Source organism: Trachinotus anak, unplaced genomic scaffold, assembly GCF_046630095.1.
Source record: "Trachinotus anak isolate AG129_WGS33_773 ecotype Australia unplaced genomic scaffold, CSIRO_AGI_Tana_v1 ptg000016l, whole genome shotgun sequence".
Taxonomy (NCBI): Eukaryota; Metazoa; Chordata; class Actinopteri; order Carangiformes; family Carangidae; genus Trachinotus; species Trachinotus anak.
Genome location: NW_027273867.1, coordinates 20,452,493 through 20,476,383, shown reverse-complemented (window position 1 = coordinate 20,476,383; position 23,891 = coordinate 20,452,493). Strand labels below are relative to the sequence as shown.

At 41.2% G+C, this 23,891-nt stretch overlaps 2 protein-coding genes across 12 annotated transcripts in view; one reads left to right on the top strand and one right to left on the bottom strand.

Moving 5' to 3' along the window:
* Window positions 1–467: 467 nt before the first annotated feature.
* Window positions 468–6,852, bottom strand: LOC139633833 (serine/threonine-protein kinase Sgk1). The gene is made up of 13 exons (XM_071499820.1): window positions 6,355–6,852; window positions 5,696–5,771; window positions 4,816–4,894; window positions 4,684–4,724; window positions 4,520–4,577; window positions 4,323–4,406; window positions 4,060–4,191; window positions 3,835–3,947; window positions 3,602–3,725; window positions 3,390–3,485; window positions 3,136–3,291; window positions 2,936–3,025; window positions 468–2,563 (listed from the first exon to the last, which is right to left on the bottom strand). The coding sequence occupies exons 1-13, from the start codon at window positions 6,422–6,424 to the stop codon at window positions 2,399–2,401; spliced, it is 1,284 nt and encodes a 427-aa protein (XP_071355921.1). The 5' UTR covers window positions 6,425–6,852; the 3' UTR covers window positions 468–2,398.
* Window positions 2,377–23,891, top strand: part of rbm43 (RNA binding motif protein 43) — a 63,621-nt gene continuing 42,106 nt past the window's right edge. For 7 of the 11 annotated variants that reach the window (XM_071499828.1, XM_071499829.1, XM_071499822.1 and 4 more), the window contains exon 1: window positions 2,377–2,518. The gene's annotated coding sequence lies outside the window, so the exon portion shown is untranslated. The remainder of the gene's footprint in view (window positions 2,519–23,891) is intronic. The other 4 variants (XM_071499830.1, XM_071499831.1, XM_071499832.1 and 1 more) reach the window with 3 other exon arrangements.

The window sequence follows — 23,891 nt, the reverse complement described above, 5'->3', positions numbered from 1 at the left end:
TGGGTGTATGGATGGATGTATAATGGATATATCTATTGTGTTTTGTCCATCCTGCAGTCTGGAACACAGTTTTGTTGGTTTAATGTCATAGAAAGCTAAAAATAAACTTTCTACATTTGAGAAGCTGGCAATAGTGAAATCAAAAAAATTTTAAAAAACAATTGTTTCAGATCTAAACTATTTTATTATTAATCATTTTAGTTATTGCAGCTTCTCAGTTGTGAGGTTTGGCTCTTTTCTTTGCCTTATATGATAATAAACCTAATAACACTGGGGTTTGGACTGTTGGTCTGATAAAACGAGACACATGAAGATATCATCTTGGGTTTTAGTAATTATTTTTCTGTATTTTCCAACATTTTGTAACCCAACAATTAATTGATTAATTGACAGTGTGTTCAGAACAATAATTAATATTTAACTTTAAAGGTAACATCCACAATTGCAACCAAAAAAGTACACTTCCCTTGAATTTAGAGATTTTATTTGCCATTTCTGACACAGATTACAGTTCAATATTTCAGCTGATCATTAAATTAATTTCTTTATACAGTAGCAGTTGCATGAAAATAAATATACATTAAAAATACAAAACAGAAAAGTAACACTTCCAAATATGGAAGAAAATATCTAGAACTGTGTGTTGCCTTTTTTTTTTATTATTATCTTTAGCAGGCTTGAAAGTGCATTTTCTGTATGCAAAAGCCTAAAATATTTAGACTCAATGGGGCAAAACATAGTCATGGTAAAGCTCTGTTTGAATGAAGATCCTCTTAATAATTAAATGAACATCAGAGCATAAATTACAACTTACACTTCTGTTTAAAGAGATAAAATGATAATTATTCTTTTTGAGTTAACAAGATTTTATTGCACTTTCCAGAACCATATTTTGTAGGAGGCCGGTGGCTAAACACTGTTACTGGAAAGCCAGCGCCTGCTCCACCCAGTGGCTCTTTGTTAAGTCATTGAAGCACTTTTTTTATACAGATTATTTTCTAGAAAAGGGACCAGGAGGTTTAGGGAAAAGAGATATGTACATACAGTATACATGGATCAGGCCGCCTTGGACAGGCACAAGACATTCACAGTTCTTCTCTACATGATGCATAAATACAAAAACATTTGTAATCATAGATTCTATTTTTGTCAGTTTGTCTGGAGTGTTTGCAATAAAACAGCAATCACTTTAACTTAAAAGAAGATTGATATACAGCATGTGCTATCACTGATGTGGGCCTGTTATTGCTGGTTGAACTCTGTATCACTCTCTGGATCAATGAGAGAGGTCTGTCATAAAGTTTGCAAACAGCAGATATAGATATACACAGTCACTAGTTGTAGATGAAAAGGAGTTGGAAAAATCCAAAATAAAATATATTGCCATACAGGAAATACAATTTTCATTTAATCTATTCATATATATATATATATATATACTAGGAAACATTTAGAACTCATTTATAATATATGCAGAACTTTATTAAAAGTAAACAGTTAATGTTTGTGGTTATTAAAACATGGAAAACCTTTTGGTTTTGCAATAAAATATATGTAACTTTTTTTCTACACAGTACAGTAAAACTTTGATCTTCAGTTAATGAGGACAAACCGGTCAAAAAAAAGTGTGGTTAAAGCATATTCTAGTTAACTGTTTGGTCCAAGTATCACTAGTAGTGTACAATATTGAAATGCCATTTTTTCTTTGTCCGAAGTGAAGATATGAAATAAAAAGTGGAAAGATATGCAACTGTCTAATCCAAAGATGCTGATGCTTACAGCAAAATGTTTTACTTTTCTTGACCCTTGTTTCCTCAAGTGCAATTGAGCATTCACATAAAAACAACAATGTATTGTGAAATTAAAGACAGCTTTAACATATGTAGACATGTAATGAAGGCATCACCCTTTACGGCTGTCGCCCTGGTCAAAAGTCCAAACAAATGAAATGGTCGTGTGGTTTTTGATAAAGCTGGCTCTTCTTAGCCAGCACTCCTGCTTCCGTCCAAACTGCCTTTCGAACCTCAGGCACTTCTCTTCATGTCACTTCACCAGTAGCTGTGAGGTCCAGAGCCATCAAGAGGGTGATGTTTTATGACCCCAGAGTGCATCCATACTTGGCACACACATGTATTAGTTTTGGGTGGTTGAGGCAGAAGAGTAGGGCCAGTGGTGTTGTAACATGAGAGTCCCCATCTGTACACTAGTCATACACAAGATCCCTCGAGATCTGCCCCTCATTATTCATGTACATTTGTCCGTTAGATCCTCTTATCAGACCTTTGTTGTAATGTCTCCTCACACAGGCTGCTCTGGTGTGGTCCCTCTGCCAAAATAAGACTCGATCCAGAGCTTTTGTCCTGTTTCTTGTTCATTCCCGGGGCAGAGATGATGGTGTTCACATGAAGGAGTGGTCTGCTGGAGGCCCATAAGAGAAGCCTGGGAAGGCTCCGGCTGCTTCCTTGACGCTGCTGGTCACAGTCAGGGTGTCAGTGCACAGAGAGGAGGACACAGGCAGGTGGGTGAACTCAGGGTCGAAGTGTCTTAGGTCTGTGGGACCACTCTGTGAAACCAAGCAGGTGGGAAGATTAGACAAGACACTAAAAGATGATTATTGTAATATTACTGTAACTGATTCATCACTTAAGTCAGTTTTCATGTAAAAAATGCCAAACATTGTCTGCTTCCAGCTTCTTAAATGTGTAGATTTGCTGCTGTTCAGTGTTATATGTGATTGTGAGGCTGAAACAATTAGTCAAATTAGTTGATTAATAGAGCATTAGCCAGCAACAATTTTGACAATTGATTGTTTAGTTTCAGGCATTTTTAAGCATACATGGTAATAAATCACTGGTTCACTGGTGTAGGGTGACAAAACAAAATGTTTAAGTGATAATAAGAGTTATTATTATTTAGAATCGTAGTTTGAACGTACCACTGAGGGGACAAATGGAGGTGTGATCTTCTTGGCCATCAGGTCATCCCAGTTGATTGGAGAAAAGAAGGAATGGTACTTGAGTTCAAGCTGGAGGGAAAGAGAAGTTCTAGATGAGCAGACTGATAGCAAACAAGCTTCATGGATCTCTCACAGTTCTCTGTGTTACATGTACTCAAGAGTCAGCTGGTCAAACTTACAAAATCATCCTTTACTCCCAGCCTCTTGGTGCGGTCCTTCTGCAGGAGCCCCTCCAGCAGTTCCCTGCCCGCGTTTGACACATTGGGCTTGAGGACCGGATCCTTCTGCAGGATGTTGTTGTACATCTCAGCTGTGTTGCGACTGTAGAATGGGGGCTGTGAAGCAAAAGTGACGACAGCAAATTAAGTTTATTTGGTATAAAAACAAACAGGGGAGTTCCATTTACAGGCATAAAGTCACAGATTTCACTCACAAGTCCATAGAGCATCTCATAGAGCACAGACCCCAGGCACCACCAGTCGACAGTACGGTCGTACGCCTGCTTCTTGAGAACCTCAGGGGCCAAATACTGTGAGCAGAGCAACAAGAAAAAGTCAGTGCAACTCCAATATTTATAATTTGTTCTCAAAGGTGTTTCTGTGTCGATGAGGAGGATATGTGACAGTTTGTTGATTTGTTTTGTACCTCAGGCGTCCCACAGAAGGTTGTTGTGGTACCATTGGCCTCAAGACCTTCTTTGCAGAGACCAAAGTCTGTCAGGACAATATGGCCCTGTGAGTCTAACAGGATGTTCTCAGGCTTCAGGTCCCTGTAAAGCATAAGAAGAAAGGATTATTCAAAATGCATCAAAGCTAAAATGTTATTCCTGATTATGACTGCAGTTGTCCACTAGGGGGCACTGTAGGATTGTTCATTACCTGTACACGATATGCAGGGAGTGGAGGTACCCAAGCGCACTTGCAATTTCAGCAGCGTAAAACCTGGCTCTGGGCTCCAGGAAGATCCTCTCTCTCTGGAGATGGTAGAACAGCTGGAGAAAAAAACAAAAAACAGACAACTTCTGTCAGCATCTACTTGAAACAGAATTTGATTCTGACCTGGTTCAGTTTTGTGGATTTGTTGATGTTGTGAAACTGGCTTACCTCTCCACCATTAACGTAGTCCAGCACAAAGTACAGTTTGTCAGTCGTCTGGAAGGAGTAGTGCAGCCCAACCAGGAAGGGGTGCTTGATGTTCTTCATCAGCACACTGCGCTCAGCCATGATATGCTTTTGCTGGGAAGGGGAGGGGGTTGGAAGATGTATTATACTCTATATTCATCATGGTGGCATTTGACTTTATACAAGGAAAGGAAGTTGGTTTAAATGAGTTAAAGATGCTATGAAAACATATCTTAGGGTCTTACCTCTTTCTTCTTCAGGATGATTTTCTTCTGCAGCACTTTGACAGCATAGTATTTGGTTGACTCTTTGTGTCGAGCCAGTAAAACCTGTCACAGAACAAACATTTGCATCAGTGATGGTGTTAACACCGCTGGTAAGATATGTGCAGATAAGAGTGGGTAGATGCATAGACTAAAGTTAGACTGAGAGACAGACTCACCTTTCCAAAGCTGCCTTTACCAATGATTTTGAGGTAGTCAAAATCACAGGGTTTGATCCTGATGTGGAGAAAAAGAGAGAAAATTAAGATTTTTTTCTGAATATTTCTTAACAAAAATGTGGTTGTCAGCATTTAAAATGTGGACATTTTATAAGGCAACTTACTGAGTGTCCTCAGCCAGTGAACTTCGTGAATTTAGGCACATCTGAAAGATATGAAATGGGGGAAATTATAAATACATTGCTATATTTAGGAAAGAAATACAGTCAGTCAGTCAGCGAACACTTTCTGCTTACCAGATTTTCAGGAAGTTGATTATTGTCAACCTCCTCATTTTGATTCTCATCAATCTTCAGGAGAGTGTTAACTTCGACACTGAAAAAGAACACAGGGCATAGTTTTAAGTTGGGTTTTATTATCAGCTATTTATCCTTTCCCTGTAAATGTTTACGGTTTCATGATTCAGGACTGATGATTGCATTTGAGTTTTGTTAAAAGGATCTAAAGCAGTTTGTGAGACTGAAAAGCTGAATGAACGCTCCCCCACGGGTTTGTGAATGACCATCTGAAACCTCCAGACAGGTCAAGTTTAGGAGAGGCTCACTGGTGTGTAACCACCTGTCTGGGACAAAGCTTAAGCTGCTGACCCACAACAAGAAGGTTCAGACAGCTCTGCAGGACTCGGCTCAGACACCACGTCCTCCAGGAGCATCTGGAGGGGACATATGCAGTGGTCTGGTATTTTTCCAGCACCAGACCCTGATCTGGAGGGCAGGCCTGGGAGTTCAGGACAGTGTGATGGGCCAAGCCATGTATCATGTAATAATTCAATTACTGGTTTATCCTCGTCTAGGGGACAGAGGGGATTTGCTGGAAAGGTGATTATGCAGTGGAGAGATTGTTAACAGGCTCATCATGAAAGGACTATTCTTACCCTGGCTTCTTGGACCCAGATTATAGTTTTCACAGAATGTCCTGCCAAACTCAGGTGGCTGAGGGGATTGGCACAATGCACACTGACCATGAATGGGCCAATGATCCAAAATACTAGAGTGCAGAGAGCCAGGAAGTACCCAATGGCCCAAGATGCTCCTTGTGCCTCATTTTAAATCCAATTTTCCATCCAAATCTACCATTTTCGTGTAAAAGAATATCCTCTCTGGTGGAAATACTTACTGTTGGCAGATATGTGGGGTAGACACCAGCTTCTGGATGAAGTCATTCAGCCCCATTTTTCTCTCCTTGATGAAAGCTGCAAACGGAGCAAGACAGAGGAGGTTGGGGGGGGGGGGTTACATTAGTGTCTGAGAGAGCATCACACAAGCAGCATCATTCAACACGCATGATACAAGGACTTGTCTCCAATTAGAGAAGAAAAGATCTGTGTTGGAGCTGTAATCCGCTGTTTGTGAGTTCCAGATATCCTGTTATAGGGTAGATTTGTGCATAGACCTCTAATGCTGCGGGCTTATAGGTTATGCAACCACTTGGGTCACTCATTCAGATACCAACAGTGGTGGCCAATCAAGCATTTTCCATTCTAGATTCTTATTAGGAAGCAAATAGCCGGTTTAGTGAATTTCAGGCAGATTTCTGTTCAGTGACAAAGCGGTTCAATGCTCTCATTCATTGCGATTTATGTGTCTGTATTATTATTATTATTATTATTATTATTTTACAAAATATTGATGTAAGTAGAAAAAACACTCTGCAATTAGGATAAATTATTAATCAAAGCATATCAATAAATAGCCTACATTTAGTTAGTTTAACTGATAAATACACAGCTTTAGCGATGACTGTCTATCTCAATAACTGTTATTATTGTCGCTCACCGGCGAGAAGGGCTACAATCCCCCTCATTTTGCAGTAAGTTAGGTCGCATCCAGCTTCAGTCACAGCCATGTTGAGCGATAAATTAATATCCAATGTAAACACAAAGCGGAAAAAAAACCCAAAACAAAACAGTAGCAGCTCCTCTGTGGTTTTTCTTCTAACCGTCAGTTATCGCCGACTTCAACGCGTCGTGTCCCGGTAAATCGCGCAGAGCTCAAGCCACCGCGCTCCGCTCCGCAGTGCCGCTGTCCCCGGAGCCAGCCCGGTTATTTATACGGAACACGTGGTACGGGGAGGGAGGCCACACCCCCCCCCCCTTTGTCGTCACCCGCTGTAACCACGGCAACCACTTGGGAGGCGTGACGTCACGGGATTCCGCCGCAGCCATATACACTGCCTGCAGGAGGCGAGGGATGACGGAGAGAGCGCACAGCAGAGGAGGAGGAGGAGGAGGAGGAGGGGAGTGTGAGGGGTCCTTCACACTCTCCCACCTCCCTCCCCTCCTCCTCCTCCTCATCCTCATCCTCTGTGAATGGAAAACTCCATCTGATTGTAATCACGGCGCATACAAAGAGATTGAAGTCAGTTTTTATGGAAGAGTACGAAGAACTGCAGAGCAGAGCTGATACCTTTTTATTCAACATCGTGACTGCATGATAGCATGCAGCCGCTCCCAGTCTCTCCTGCAGTCGTTTTATTTTGAAAGGGTGTGGAGAAATGTATGTCACCACTGGTGCATTTCAGCTTCCCCTGCAACAGCTGCAATCTCTGACCCCAGTAACGGTTATGAAATACATGGAAAAAAAAGAAGAATAATGCATATGCACAATTCCCTACACAAATCCATGGAGTTTCCAGAAATCACCATGTGCTTTGCATTCTAAATAATTACTGGATTTCCGTGGCTGATAAGGTCATGATTATGAAGGTGACTGGACACGGCAGAATTACATAAATTTGGAGAAATTGCACATGACATCATGCTCATCTAAGCTTAGGGAGTTATCAGTCCAGCTGTCAGAGATGTGATCCACTAACCCTGTAAGTTACATAACTGGCATATTGCAGATAGCTATACTGCCTGAGGAGGAGAGTGAGCTGCACAGCAAATTTTCCAGTGAGTGTTAGTGATTTTTCAGCGGCAGTTATTTGGCTTTTGTTTATTTAAGTATTGGTTGGTCACTCATCAAGCACTTATGGCTTTTCACTGAGTGTTCAGAACTGTTTAATGGTGTTTTATACTACAAGGAGAAAGATAAAACATTTTTCTTGTAACTGCTACTTGCAGTTATGGAAAGTAAGGATATTTATGCAAATCTTGTACTTAATCTTGTTGTACCTTACTTTACTGCCACTCCTCTGTAGCAGGAATGTATTGTATTTTCTAACTTTTTCTTTTAATACTTTTGCTTGAGTAACATTTTCAAAGCAGCACTTTATTATTTATTATTAGTTATTTTTGATTAGTTATTTCTGCCAATTATCCTCTAAATTAAAGGGGTTGTTTGTTTGTAAGTTTTCTCTCCTGCCAAACGTGGTTTCTTGCCAAGCGTGGGTGGTGGTAATTGTTGCTTGACAGGAGCTTGGCATTTAGAGGACAACAGGTTATAATACATGCTCTGAGCAGTGCTACATCTTCAGGGCAGATTGGAGGCTGCAGTGAGTCGCTATCAGAAAGAGACATGACAGGCCTTGGCTAACTGGTTAGCGTGCTAACTTCAGCAGAAGAAAAGATGTGATAAAGAGTTAACATTGTCGCTGGAGACAGCTCCTGGCGGGTAAAGGAATAAAGTTTAATGTTGCAACGTTTCTCCCAGACTGGTAATCAAACAGCTGTTGATGCTAATGCTGGCTATGTAGCAATAGCAAAAAAGAGCTCTTTCAATGATTTTGTCTATAAAGTGTTAGAAAACAGTGAAAAACTGCCTTCAGTTCAGTTAGTTTATTATCATATGTGACACCTCTGAGAAGCTGGAACCAGCAAATGTTTGGCACTTTGCTGAAAAAAATGACTAAAACAATCTTTCGATTAGCAAAACAGTTGATTAATTTCCTGTTGATCAGCTTATCAATTAATCGACTCGTGGTTGCAGCTGTACTTTTTCTTACGTAAAGGACCTGAGTACTTCTTCCACGACTGTTCTAATAAACACCTGCTGTAGAAATTCATTCATGTGTTGGGGAACTCCTGGGTTTTGTCCCCTGTTCGACATGTGACATTCATGCATACTTTATAGGAAGTGAGACTCCACAGGACCGGTAGTTCTTGTACTGGTGAAAGAGGAACTTAAGAGCCACATCTGTGGCGTAGGCTTTAACAGAAACTAGCTGGTGCAAAGCCAGCCTGTGGCGTATCATGTCTGCCCTGGAAGGCTACCTGAGCAAACACTCAGAGCTCAGCTTCCAGCTCCATTTACACAGAAACACACCAGATCCAATTGCATGACATCGACACCCCTCGGGCTTTGTGTGAGGCTTTTTCCTCACGTCATGTTGTCTTTCTCTGAATTATTCAAGTGTATCATGTTGTCATCTTTGGTAACATGTGCAAAGATAAACATGACTGGGGCGATTCCCTTGAACAGTGTTTTTCCTCTGCCTCTTCTGTCTCTGATTTGCATTGTTTCTGTTGTGATGGAACAGAAAGTCAAGTGCTGCGAAGCAAATCAACAGCTGGGTGAAGTGATATTTCCTCTTTCGAAAATGTGACGCATAGGTCATGAAGTGTGAGAAGAATTTCACATTCACTTAAGCCCGATAAAATCTGTCCTGTGATGATCAGCGCTACAACTAAAGATTTGATTATAATTATCATTTAATCTGCAGATTTGCTCTATAAAATGTCAGGAAAAATGCTCATCACAATTTCTGTGACGACAAGATGGCGTCTTTTTATGTTGTTTTATTCAACCAACAGTTCAGAACCTATAGATACTCAATTTACTGCAATTTAAGACAAGGAAAAGAACCTTTGAGGAGCTGGAAATGTCATCTGTAAATGTACCTTAAAATGTAATTAAATGATCAATCAATTAATTACTTAGTCACTGATTAATGATCAATTGATTAATTGATTAATGATGTCAGCTCTCATGGTGACGAATTAAAGATTCTCCGTCCTGTAGAAAGTTTGATAGATCACTACAGATGAGCTGAACATGCATTCAAGATGCCATCTCTCAGTTTCTGTCTGTCTCTTTATAAACGTCTCTCTGGTGCCCGCACTGTCACATGCCAGATTAATCAGGTTTTATTTAGCCCCCTCACAAAAGCTGCCCTGCTTTCCATTGCTCTGTCCTATCGTGTGACTGATGCTGAGCAGCACTTCCGCTCGCTGACAAGTAGTCGTGTGAGTCACTTGCCAGCAGATCCAGTAAAAGCCTTTCCAACTCTCACGGGGTGCCATCGATCAACACCCCCATCCTCACCAAACCCACCCACCTACATGATTACAGTCTCTCTCTCTCTTAGGCCCAGTTTGTGTCGCTCATGCCTAAAGAACCGGAACCAGAACTTCAGGGCTCCTCATTCAGAATCACACTGACATTTGAAATAATGCAGATAACTAAAAATCCAGCCTTGGAACAGATCCTCATGGAACAGAGAGTGTCTTGATAAGGACGTCAGTTTGTTAGAAAATGATCTAATATAGTTGCTTATTCAATATTTATGTTATTTATCGGCCTTCAGCACAGGTTCCCATAAGCCCTAGAAATGTATGGGGTAAAGTTCTCGCTTTGAAAGAAGAGCTGAGTCCATGGGCCAGTTGAGGGGTCATGATTAGCTCAGACATGTCTGTAATGACACCAGGACATAGAGGACTGTAGACGTTTTAGCTAAAAAGTTGCAAATATAACATTAGCAGTGCTGGTAAATGTTATGGATATGGATGAAAGCAAGTTACAATGATGGAAGTGTCTGCACTGTGGTGCTGGTAAAGTTTCATGCTGCAGGTTTTTGTATGCTGCCAAATTAATTGTTGAAAATTGACGGGTTCTCAGGTTGTGACTGATGATGATTATATCCTTGGTGTTTCTGTAAAACACAAGCAAAATGCTGCCCTTTTGTATGAAAATATAAAATATTCATATAGACCATCAGTATATACCAATATATCTGATTTTGGAGCAAGGAGATCTGTCATTTCTGCCTACCCTCATCAGAATCAGAATCAGAATCAGTTTTATTGCCAAGTATGTTTCCACATACAAGGAATTTGTTTTGGTGATTGGTGCAGTTGGAGGTTCTTGGAGGTTCTTGTAAACAACAGGTTTACACAGTTTTAGTTTCTGCCTGTATGTGGGAATCAGGTGGACCATGACATGGTCAGAGTGGCCCAGTGCAGCCCGGGGGACGGCGTGATAAGCACCACTGATTGTGGTGTAACAGTGGTCCAGAGTGTTCCCCTCTCTGGTCGGGCAATTAACAAACTGTCTGTATTTGGGCAGTTCGTGGCTGAGGTTACCTTTGTTAAAGTCACCAGGGACAATAACTAAGGAATCCAGGTTGGTCCGCTCCACACACGCTCATTGTTTGGATTAAGAGGAAGAGGCACAACTGGTCTTGGTAATACTTTATTTTAACCCCCCTACATATCACTTATAGAGTGTATGAACAGTCATGAATGGTTTATAACACTAAATGACCTTATATCTGCAAACAATGACTTTATAGTGTGTTATAAACCATTTAATAAGCATTTATATATTTTTATAAATGCTAAATTGTGGGTTACCAGCACCTTTAGTACAGTAGTTAAGGGTTAAATTACCTTCTGGGTTTTTTAAAGATTGTCTCGGTATTTATTTTTCAGAGAATTAGATGCTCAACTCTGTGACTCAGATGTAATGGTAAAATATTAGAGGCACAAAATGGGGCTAATCGAACACTATACTGCTCCCCACTTGCTGCTTGCCTCCGGTGCAGTGGGTAGGAGGCAGCAGAAGGTGGATGAATGAGTCATACGCACAAACAGGTCCTCGGTGGCAAACTGTAAGGCTGGGAAGAAGTCTGCTGGCTGATGAGGATGGAGGATCTCTAATTACACTGTGGGCTATGAGGAGTGATCGCGGCCTTGTGTGTTTCACACCCACACAGTCAAGCCAATGTCACCTGCCTCTGCTCTCGCTTGAGAGCAGATTTCTGCTAAAATCTCATCTCCCTGCAGTTCCTCTTTTCCATTTGAGCTCTCCGCCTGCACCGTCCTCTCACACACTGTTGGCACTTAGCATTGCTCATACAAAGAACCGCAGAGAGGCAGACCGGAGGTGGCGGTCCAGTCCGATAGCGTCGCAGTGCAGCCTCAGGCCCCAGCGAGTGGGAGCAGAGTTTGGCTCATGAATACAGAGTTAGAATTACGCCGTCACAAGATGAGATGTGTTTTTTATTTTTTCTGTTTTTTCTCCACGGGAATTAGATGGCTGCTCATGTGCCTGCTTCATCAGATAAAAAAGAGGCTAGAAATGTTTTCTGTCTAATGTGTTGACTCAGACACAACCTGCTGCCAGATTATTCCATAATATTTGACTTTAATTTGCTGCCAAGTAAGCAGTGATGAGCCTGCCTATTTACAACTGCATAGCCTCTAATTCTCTAATGTGACAGCTATTACTGCTGTAACTATCATCACGATGATATCCAAGGTGTTTTCAGTGTGCAGCCTGGTATTAGTGCCAGTCTGACATGGTCTTTGCTCAGTTATTCCAGTGCTGCATGTGACTCAGCAGGTTTCCTGTGCAATACTGAAACTTCAAGTTCAGTAAAAAAGGAAGCAGATAAGAAAACAGAAAAACCATTTTTCATCATTCACACCACCAGACTTTCATTCACTAACTGCAGGTCCCATGTCAGCCAAACATTATGAATCAGTAGACAGTGCACTTCCTTTTTTCTCGAGTGGTCAACATTGTACACGTACTGTGTATAAAGCAAAAAGCTACTGCACATCCAGAAAAACTAAGCTGTGGCATATGTTGTGAGCCTGCTCATTGAACGTCACTGTTACCCTGGAAGCACACAGTCTGGCCTAAATAACACTAACTCACTAGCAAAGCCAACACGAAGTCATTCATCCGATCCAGTATGTGGTCGGCTGAGTGTTGATAGTCTCGCATATCCAGTGTAAACCTCATAAGGTCAGTTATCGCTGTGAGATCTTCATCGTGCAAACATCCACTGAGAATCAATCGAGTGTGGCAGCTGGAAACCAAACCAATTAAGTGTGGGAAGCGATTTAGATGATGAACAGCGAGTGGCATTGTCTCCTGGATTTGAACCGGTTCCCAACTCGTGGCCTCATATCACCAGAACCTTGTCAACAACTACAACTACTACAAATAAGATATTATGATATGAGGCGTGTGTGTGGCTACATGGTATACCGTCAGTTCATATTTATTTATTCAGGAACTGATTTCTCTCTAGATAATTTAGAGGGAATTTCTTGTTTTTTATTTCTTGTTTTTTCTTTTGAAAACAGGCAATGAAAGCTCAGTCAGTGGTGCAGTTATTCAGTCATCTGCAGTTTTAATAATCTGTGAGTTGGTTAAAGTCTGATCCAATCACCTGCAAAGTGATTTTGATGTACGTCCACTCACGATGCCCCAGAACACAATTAGTGAAATTAAGTTTATGTGTTGGTTTTGCAAGGCTGCAGAGTAGGTATCCAGGTTTGCTGGCAGTCTTTAACTTTCTGAGAAGTACACTTACTTGCTGAGTGGATTGACACCACTTGCCTGTTTGTGCGGTAAATTTGAAGCCACAGCCAGCAGGTGGTTAGCTTAGATTAGCCTGAAGACTGGAAACAGAGGATAAAAGCTAACCTGGCACTGGTCAAAGATAACAAAATCTGACTACCAGCACCTCAAAAGCTGCTGGCTATAACTTCATATTTGTGTAGTGTTGATGTTCTCATCTAGCTCTCAGCAAGAAAGGAAACAATGCAGTGCATTTCCCAAAATGTGTTACTATACCTTTAAGCTTTAGGCTTTGTTAGAAAAGGGCACATTTGCTTTTCAAATTTGTCATTCTTAGCTCTGCCTTTACTTCTGTATCCTTGGGACTAAAAGTGTTTTTCAGGCTTCATGTGACTCTCTTAGTCCTGGTTACAATGTCAAGACCTGGGAGTAGCTTTTATCCTCTCCTCTGACAAATGAGATGAGGATCAGGGGAACTGCAGGGAGGAGGTGAGTGGCTCTGGCCTGCACATTACAAAATTAACCACACAATGCAAGCAGAGACTGTGGACTTCTGGATGGTGCTTTTGAATCCAGTCATTTAGTTCCTTGTGTTGACAAAAGCAATTTAAATAGAGGCAATGACGTCAAAGCAAGCAGAGGGAATGCAAAAAGGAAGAGGGGGCTGAACAGTTAATAAACAGTCATAAACATACAAGAGTCACATGATTGAATAGACACAGAAGGACAGTATTAAGATGACTGAGAGGAAAAGTTGCACGTCTAAAGGTGCATCCTCCTCTGCTGTCCTGAGAGGCTGCACATTAATCCCCTCACATCTCATAACACAGACAGTGAATTAAAGGAGCACCTACCTATGAAGGATTTCTTGCCGGTCTTCATGTCCTCCTGAGTGTATGATTATATTCACTGTATTCGGTCACAGAGTCTCCGATGAATCAACGCCTTGTCTGCTGCAGAGCGTTCAGGTGATTGAGAGCATGAAAGAGACGTAGCCCTCCTGTAATTATTCCTCCCTCTTCCTCTCCCTTCGCCTTCACTGCAGCTCTGGTCAGAAAAATCTTTGATTCACAGGCAAATAACTTTCCCCGCTGCACTTCCCTCTTTCCTCTGCCTCCTCTGCTGTTCCTTCCTCTTATCGCCCTGCCTGCACTGAGACCAAACAGCCGAAACCAAAGATCTGTGACGCACCTGCTTCTCCTGCTCTGTACACCCCCACCACCAACACCACCACCTCCACCTCCACCCTCATCTGTTCTTTTATCTACCTGGAGAGCCACGAACAAAACAAAAGCAGGTGTCTGATTACGGCTCCCGTGAGTGTGGGAGTCCCACTGGAGGGGGGTGGGAGGGTGGGTGGGGAAGCAGTCTCCATGACACGGGAACCACCTGAGGAATACAGACAACAGACAGAGGGTTTTTAAATCTGCTTTTAATTGGCCACAAACGCACAATTGACGTGTTCGCCGCTCATCAGCCTCCTCTGCCTCCTTCATTTACCGTCCCTCAGGGGTTCTGGGGGTGAAATGATCTGGTTAGTCACATTGACAGCTCCGATTGCTTTGTTAGCCGTCTGCCTGGGGCTGTAGGCCATCAGATACAATGAGTGCTATGTGATGAAGAGTGAGGTCTGTGGGGGTTGACGTACAGGAGCAAGAGCAGCATCATTGATGAGTAAAGCCACAGTGAAGGGCTGCATTGAATTATAAGTTTTGGACAATAGTTAACTACAATTATATTGTACTGAACTTACACATATGACACCATGTGACAAATCTATTAGCTTCCTTAAGTTTACAACCTGGAAAAGCCTTCCAGGTGAGGGTGAGGGGTTAACTTGAATTTAACTAACGTATCCTGTTAAGATTAACTCAAGCTCTACGTATCGATGAGAAATTAAAGGAATAATAAATATTAAGTCTCAATATGAAGACATTTTTTTATCCAAAAGGTTAAGATGGTGGGAGGAGGGAGCTACCTGTAAACCTTATACGTTTACATTCTGTTCACTTATCAGATTCTTTTCTCCGAAGCACATTTAAGCTCCACTGGAAAATAGAACAAGATAACTTAGGACATGTTCAGTGCGACAACACATGCAAATTGACTTGGACTAGTCCCAGAACACTTGCAAATGAGCTGCTTATGTGCAGTGATGAGCAGCAGTGATCAGCTTCAGTTTTTTGTTTTGTTTATTTTGAATACTTTTTTTTTTATTGAGGTCAAATCCAAAACAGTGTGTGTACTGAGAAATAAGAGTCACCTCTTAACACTTTTTCACCCTTATACACCTTCAACCATCCCACTGACTATCTTCAAATTTCCATTTTAATTGCTTCAAATTTCTGGAATGACAAGAGCTCACTGCCGGGAAATTCATGCAGGTGGAGCAATTAAGGATGCAAATATAACAACCCTGGTCTGAGTAGATGTCCGACTGTCGTTCTCAGGTGCCACAACAAAGGCTTCAGTTTCAGGTGACTGGTTAAAAAGCACTTGTGGGCAAGAATCACTAGAAGAAGAATCTTGCAAGTTTAAGACAGGTCCAGTGTGTTTGAGAGCACATGGGAGTTGGGAGTATTTGTCAGTAACATCAGGGTAAATCTGTGCCAGTCTCGCCTCGCTCAAATGGTCTTGCCCACTTCCTGCTCCCAGTGTAATCAGATCCTCTGAGTTACAGAGCTGTTATTTCTATCTGGTTTTACAGGTATGGGATGTGGCTTTTTTTCTAAAACATGGAGAAAACAGTCAGCACAAGACACTGGAAAGTGGAAAATTAGTGGTGTTTGTTTAAACAAATCTTCAACTTGAAAATATCAAAACAGAAAACTGCGAGTTTTACCCCCAGAGCTTTTTTTTCCTGATGCTGACATAAAATCCTTGTGGATATCAAATTTTACTTTGCCACATTCATCCTTTGTAAAGTCTTTTGTAACCCTCACAGTCAGATGGTGGGAGTGTGAAAACATATCTGTGTGAAAACAGGGTTTCTGCATATTCAGGATTCTGTCTGAGGCAACATGCATATGTACGATGTGAGACATTTTACATTTCGTTCTTTCTGCCTTCATTCATCCTGAATCAAAAGTCTCTGAAGCACAGATTCCTGCCCTGCCGCTGAACTCCAGCCTCAGAGCAAACAGAAACTGCTCCCATCACCAGCTAACAAGCATTATTTAAATCTCAAAACCACAAGAGGTCAAAGAAAGTCTGCAAATGTTCTCATTCAAATGAACTTCAGAAGAGAGCTGGGCTTAAAAGCTTCCTCTTAAAAACTCACTGAGTCATCTTATATCTGCAGCCCTGTGTTGAAATGAAGCGACTTCGCCAACAAACATATTTTTTCAGCCTGCTCATCACCTTGAACATCACTGCATGACATAGTTCACATGGAAAGTGAAAATAAATACAGATTGATATCATGTAACTTGAGAAAGGACTGCAGGGGTGTTTTTTTTTTCCAAATAGGGCCTGAGTGTTTCATGATGAGGCCAGAGCACAAGAGTGATCTGCGACACCAGTTTGGTCTGAACAGATTTGCACGTCATTTAAATTAGGGCAGAGTGTGAGCAGGGGAAGTGTAACGTCACCGAGTGATGAAGACGCAGGCCGATACGATGATTCAGACATGTGATGGTTTGTCACTGATGACCGTTGGCGTCCTTGTTGACGATTCTAGTTGACAGAAAAACAATGAGTTGTTCTCTTGCTTGTTTAATGGACTTTTCCCACATACAAAAACAGTGAAATCACATTTGTGTTGCTGTTGGATTCACGTTAAGTTCACCCTCGTTCACTGTGATGCACTGTGTAAGTGTGAGGATTTGCTCACATGTGGGACCTGGGTTAGAAGCATAATTCACCACTCTGAAAGTTGCTTTCCATCCTCATGGATCTATGTTCTTTATATGTTTACAATCCATAATCTTGCCGTCCTATTTGTCCATACTATAATTTGACTACGCTGCTCTTTTCTCTCACAACATCTGTCGCACATCTGTCTGTCCTGGAAGATAGATCTCCTCTGATGCTCGTTCTGAGGTTTCTTCGAGCTAGAGACAGAGGGTGTTGTATGGTGTACAGACGGTGAAGCCCCCCCAAGGAACATTTGTGATTTGTGATATTGGGCTCTATGAATAATATTGGATATTTTGTTGACTAAATGATTTATCAATTACTCCAAAAAGAATCAAAACATTCAATTGACAGTGAAACTAGGTGTAGAACACAATAAAATGTTGATCAACTGAGATGCTGATATGGAGGACACACCCAAATAAAATATACAGAGGCAGTCTAAGTACCATTACCTTGTTTTAAATTCTACTTCAGTTTCAAACAACAAAGAAGCTTCCAGTTAGCGGAGTGTTTGTGTTTGCAACCCAAAGCCAACCCCACTTTACTTTCAGTAAAACTCAGCTCTGTCTCTAAAAGCAGAAATTCATCAGCTCTTCCTTTCCCCGCCGTCTGCCACAGATCAGCACCTGTGTTTGTCCACCACTTTCCTGCTTGAGCGTTTTTCAGCCAGTCCAGTAAGTGAACTCCGTGGGTGGGAAGGACAAATAACCTGTGAGCAGGAGGTGAGGGATTGAGATCACTCCGTCTGAACAGTGGGTCACTCTGCGATCAGCGCCAGCTCACCTGTTGCTATCTTTAACCTGATTAGCAGCAGGTCAGCAGGATTGTTGGAGAAAGATCTGTTGTGTGTGTGTGTGTGTGTGTGTGTGTGTTGGCTCAGCCCTGTCTCTGTAAAAGTCAAGGAAGGCTGGTTCCCATGAAAATCTGCTCTAATGCGAGGCCTGTCTTTCTGTAGTGCTACATTTTCAACAATTTCAGGCTTGTTAAAGAGGAACCTGAGGTCGGCCTCTGTTTGAGGGTCACCCACTAGGTGAGGGTGGATTTAACGGGATGCTCTCCAGACATGGAAGAGCTTATCACTCGCTGACATAAATAGAAACACACCAGGCTACTTCGGTCGTCTTAAGAACCGTGTGATCCTAAATGTGAAGTGTTGAGTCACACTTGGCAAAGGATGCAAACGGTCTAAAACTTTTCACTACAGACATTTTGACATCAGAAAAGCAGAGGTGTAAATAATACCATTAATAATGGCTGAATTCCATTTAGCTGCTTCTGTTTTAGGGTCGTGATATTGTTCATGCTGGATCACTGTCACGCAGCCATGACTTGAATAGAAAAGAGCCATTGGTAATATTATTGGTAACACAAGTCAAAGTCTTTGCTGTGAAAAAGACCTGCACACAAAGGTTACGCTAACGAAAGTGAACAAAGGTTCAAGCTTAAAACTGAACCTGCAGAATAACCTGTGAAATCTTGAGATCTATACATTTCTTCTTTTTATGATGAGCATCAGGGTTCAAACTATTACAGCAAATCTTAATAATACGAGCTAAAAAACCCCCTGCTGTTTACGGTTTTAGTAAGGTTTAGTGTATTTGGATTTTCGTTGAGATATTGGACCGTATGTGGTTGTGCACACAGTAATTTAATCACTCAGCTCTGTCATTCACTCAGTCAAGGACATTTGCGGATGTAGCTCTGGTCCATGGTTGGTCCAGCCAAAAAAATCCCATCTCCTTCAGCTGTACTTTTGTATTTATTGCTAGTAAGAAAATATTAGCAAGCTCAAACGCACCACTGCTCAGAGCTGCAGTCTTGTTAAAAAGGAACAAATCCATTTAAACCAATTTTTATCAGGATTTTATGTACATGTGCACCCAAAGTCTGTTTCCTGCTGCTAGAAGACTTTGACCTTTGTTTAGAAGCAAGGTCTTCTTAAAAATCAAAAAAGCTTTCAGTAATAGGAAATGAAGAGAACTGTGAAAGCAATGTGCTGTTAATGCACCAGAAAAAAAGTGAGTTAAGAAAATCCGAAATGTTCCACATTGAAAATTTATACAACTTTTTTAAAATACTGAGGTTTGGTGACACACTGTTCTGTGGTTCTCTGTGCTTGAACACTTGGCAGCCATGAGAGATACACATGCTGGTAATTTCACAGGGTGAAAGGAGACGGTGTATTTACCAGCAGACACGAGATGCTTTATGTTTTCCCGTCACGTCACTTCCAGTTATCAACACTTCACACACAAACAGACCCTCACAGCCACTTGAGAGATACACACTAAAAGAGGCCAGACAAGATAAGTGCAGTCTCTTATCCTTTGATCACTTAACAACTCTGTCAACCATTTAACTTTACGGTACAAAGACCTGAGTCTGTAAAAAACACAGTTAGTTTATGTGATGAATGCAGCACCTGGATGTGGGTAAAATGAAGCCAAATCTAATCGAGTGAGGTGAAGTTTATGGCAGAGAAACTGACCCACTTTGCAGCAACACTTAAACATCCTGAAGGACGAGAGGAGGGAAAGTTTAGGCTGACTGTGCTGCTGCGCTATTAAAACTGTGACAGCTTCATTCCTGTCAGTAATGAGGACACTGCACTTAGCTCGGACTGTAGTAGGGCATCTGGCCAGTCCCCCCCCCCAAGGACAGAGCAGGATGGAAAATATAATCTACAAAAATAGCCCACTCATCCCCGCTCACTTGCATGTAACTCTCAGAAGTTCCCTACTTTTTTTTTTTTTTTTTAATCAGGTCAGAAAAACCGTTAATGACAAACATTACATCACACTCAGATCATTACTGTCACCATTTCCTGTGAAGTCACCCTGATTTATAATCTCTCCACTAAAAATGTCATTATCTGCCAATTCATTGATGACAGCTTATTGTATAAGTACATATGAAGGTATGTATGTGTGTGTATGTGCGTGCAATCATGCATTTATAACTTTGTGTGTATATGCATGTGTGTGTGTGTGTGTTTGTGTGTGTGTGTGTGTGTGTGTGTGCGCAATGCTGCAGACCAGTGAGCAGGATGAGTTTAAATGTCTATCATTAATGCTTTATGCTGGAAAAGTTACACAACACCTCTCATAGTCTTACCTAATGGCTACTGGGGAGGATCACAGGGATGTGGTGAGATACTGGGGCAGGCGTGTATGTGGGAGGCTTGAGAGTAAATTATGAATTATGCATTTGTCATCTACTCTGCATACTTATCAGTAAATAAAGGCTTTTCACAGAATGTGCAGGATTACTTTATTTCCTCTTTGTGTAGGGGACACTGTTACGCTAATGGAAAAGAATAGTCATTTCAGTCTATGTTCATATACGTGCAAAATTACAGTAAAGAACTGGTGCCTACCTGATTCTGTAAACACGTAACAGTTGTGTGTTTTTTTTTTAGATAAAATAATTCTGGGTCCCAAATATCTGGAAGTATAAAGTCAAATTAGATAATTTCTCAGCTCAGTTAGTTTTCAAGACGTTTCGATAATTATCTCAGAAGCTTCATCAGTTCTGTGTCCCAGATGTGTCCAGCAGCAGTTAATTTAACTATTTTTGGATTAAACAGAGAAATGAACAGTCCGGTCATGATTCAGTCCTTCAGAGGCTTTTCAGGATGAAAAATACAGGTTTTGTCCAAAAATTAGTTGATTAATTGAATAATCAGTCCACTTTTAAGAATAGTTTTTGGGCATTTGGACTTTATTTGATAATTGAGTGTTGAGACAAACAGGAATCCTGTATGAGACAGTAAGAGGGATGAGGTATAGCCCATGGAGACATCGACACTTTTGATAATGTATGAGTTATTAACATAATTTATCATGAACAAATATCCAAAATGTGCTGGTTCCAGAATCTGGAAATTGGCTGCCTGTTTGTTTTATATCTTTGTAAATTGAATATCTTTGGGGTTTTGACTGTTGGTTGGAAAAACGTCACCTTGGGCTCTTAGAACAAGTAACGAGTATTATCAATATTTTCTAACTAAACAATTAATCTATTAGTATCCATATATTGATAAGTCATGAAAATAATCAGTAACTTCAGCCCTAAATGTTGAATACTTGGATTTTTTGATTATCATTAAGTGACACATGCACATCCATTAACTCTTTGCAGGTGCTGATTAACAATAATCTACACACACACACACACACACACACACACACACACACACACACACACACACACACACACACACACACGAACAAAAACCAGTTCCCAGTTCTTTTATTTTACAGGCAACAAACCATCTTTCTCAGGTGCAGCTGGATTTTTATTGGCAATATAAAAATAATCATTTGAAGATTTTAAATACAGAAAGCAGAAAGAAATTCATATAAACAACTTCAATCCAAGAGTATAACTGTTAGGATTAGGCCCTCGTGTTTTCCTCATGTCCTCCTGTGTTTCTCTCTCCTCTTGTGTTTGTCCCCAGTCTGTTCTTTGGGTCTGTTTGTGTGTATGTGTGTGTAGCTGGGCGTGGTCTCCCAGTTTGCTGTTCCCGCCAGTTCTTCACCTGTCTCCAGTCTTCCTCGCTGGCTTAACCTCATACTTAAAAGAGAAAACTTCTCAACCTTACAATAACTATCACTATTAGCAATGTCACTAGAAATCCTAAAAAACTAACACTAACTAAAACATTGTTTAGCTTGTGTATGTGTAAGTATGAATGTAACACTGAGAGTTTGTGTGTAAACGGGTGTGAACTCTGAACCTCACCTTCCAAACTGAGCCCAGTGATTTAATACAGGTGAAGCACATCTCACCTGAGCAGCTGTTGTTTTCGAACAGTTTCCTCAGTCACAGGCTGAAGCTGATCAGCTGGTTCTCTTGGTTCTGCTGCTATTCAGTCTGTAGTTTATACTGTATGTACGTGGGACGCTTGTCCTTTATCATCACCCCTCACTTCTCACATCCGCCTCTGTCCTCCTCATACGCTCTGCGTCTGGAGGCGAGGCTGCTTTGTCCTCTCACATAAGCTGCAGCTCTGAGCGCTGCCAAACGCAGCACAGCCAGTTTATGTATTTTAAAAAGCACCGAAGACAGTGAAGTCTGTTTATGAGACCGAACCTCACACTGAACAGAGCTCCTGCTGCCTGTGTGAGATAAGTGAGCGCTCCATTTAACTGTAATTCAGCAGCCTGTGGTGACAATGATTCAAATTTTAAGAGGTGTTTTTGGACAGATTATAGCTTTTGAAAAGAAGAAATGCAAATGTGTCATAATTTACTTATTACTAATTATGGAGGATTTGCTGCTTATTTTGTTCTAATTCATTTTTACTTGACTTTCTTTGAGTATTGGACTGTCTCCTGGACAAAGAAAGCTCTTTGAAAACTGGGTTTTCGATGTATAGATCAAACAATAACTTGATTATTTTAAAAGATAATTGGTAGATTAATTGAGAACAGGGTTGCAACTAATGATGTATTCCATTATCAATTAATCTGCTGGGTTTTTTTTTCAATTAGTGCATGAAATATCAGAAAGTAGTGCTGGCTAATCATTGCAGCTACAATAATAAAAGCAATAACACTAACTTTTTCTGTATTTTTTACATTTTTCCCAGTAATGTTCATGTTTTAGTACAGTGAGTGGACTAGTTCTTCAGCCTAAATTGATGGATGCACCAAACACTCCCAGCCAGCAGGAAGTAGCCATGCTGTGGCGATGCTGCCAAGACACAATGAAGGTCCTCCAAAAATTCATTTCACAGCTTGAGATGAATGTGAAAGTGCAGCGTCACCCTGCAGAGCGTTTTAATCCAGATGTACAGTTACATGTTCGCTGGGCAGGGGTAAGATTAGATGACATCACTGCCGCGGGGCATTAGAGAGCTGGCGAGAGTTTAGAGGAGGATGATTACGTCAGCCGTGAGCCTGCAAGTTCAATATTAATGAGACTGTCTGCAATGACGGAGTCTGTGGGAAAAGCTCTGGAGACAAGAAACGGGGAGCAGGTGCAGGCCTGAAGCAGCAAGTGGTGACGAATCACTGCACATTTCCCAAAGAACATGACTAGAACATTTACATAATGTGTGTGTGTTTGTGTGTGTGTGTGTGTACTTGTACTTGCTACATAGTAAGGACCAAAAAAAGTATTTTACTAACAGAGTGAGGACATTTTGGGAAAGTGAGGACATTTTGGCCGGTCCTCACTTTTTGAGACACCTTAAGATCTTAAAGATAGAAGTACAAGTGTGTGTGTGTGTGTGTGTGTGTGTGTGTGGGTGGGTGTGTGGGTGTGTGGTTTGGAGTGAGGCTGGTTTCACTACATTCATGGGGTCTGAAAACCCTGAGCCCACTACACTTGTTGGGACCAAAATGCTGGACCCCATAAAACTGGTCTTAAATGGTTGTTTGAGGCTCAAGACTTGGTTTTAGGGTTGAGGTGAGAATCAGGTTCAGGTCAGGGGTCAAGTATTCAGTTGTGATGGTTAAGGTTAAAGTAAGGGGCTAGTGATGCATTATGTCAGTGGCTGGTCCCCAGGAATGGAGTAAAACAAGGATGTGTGTGTCTGTGAGCACAAACACACTCTTACACAGTGATGATACAGAGTTGGAGCCTGTTTAAGATCTGCTTTATTTTCACTTTCACTATGGTCACTGGGTTTGTTTGATTATTATTATTGAACTGGGGAGAAATTCAGTCCTGATTCTGAAACCAAACCTTTTTGATACCTTACCTGGAGGAATATAAAGATATTTTTGTGACTATAACTTAACAAGCAGCGTTTCTCACAAAACCTGAAACGATTAATTGATTAGTCATTCAACAGGAAATTAATGAGCTATTTCATTTTGATTGAATTGAATAAATTGTTGCAGCTTCTCCGATGTCAGCATTTGCTGTTTTCTCTTCACTCATATCTTTGCAAACTAAATAGCTTCAGGGTTTTGGTCTGCGTGTTGGACGAAATAAGACATTTCCAGACATCACCCTCAGCCTGGGAAACTGTG

What these genes read in the sequence shown, in the direction of transcription:
- LOC139633833 (XM_071499820.1), bottom strand. Translation starts at nt 6,424, where the DNA reads ATGGCTGTGACTGAAGCTGGATGCGACCTAACTTACTGCAAAATGAGG. An exon ending in TCACTGGCTGAGGACACTCA is followed by an intron (nt 4,578 to 4,683) that starts GTAAGTTGCCTT and finishes TCTCCACATCAG; the next exon opens with GATCAAACCCTGTGATTTTG. An exon ending in ATGAGATGCTCTATGGACTT is followed by an intron (nt 3,292 to 3,389) that starts GTGAGTGAAATC and finishes TTTGCTTCACAG; the next exon opens with CCCCCATTCTACAGTCGCAA.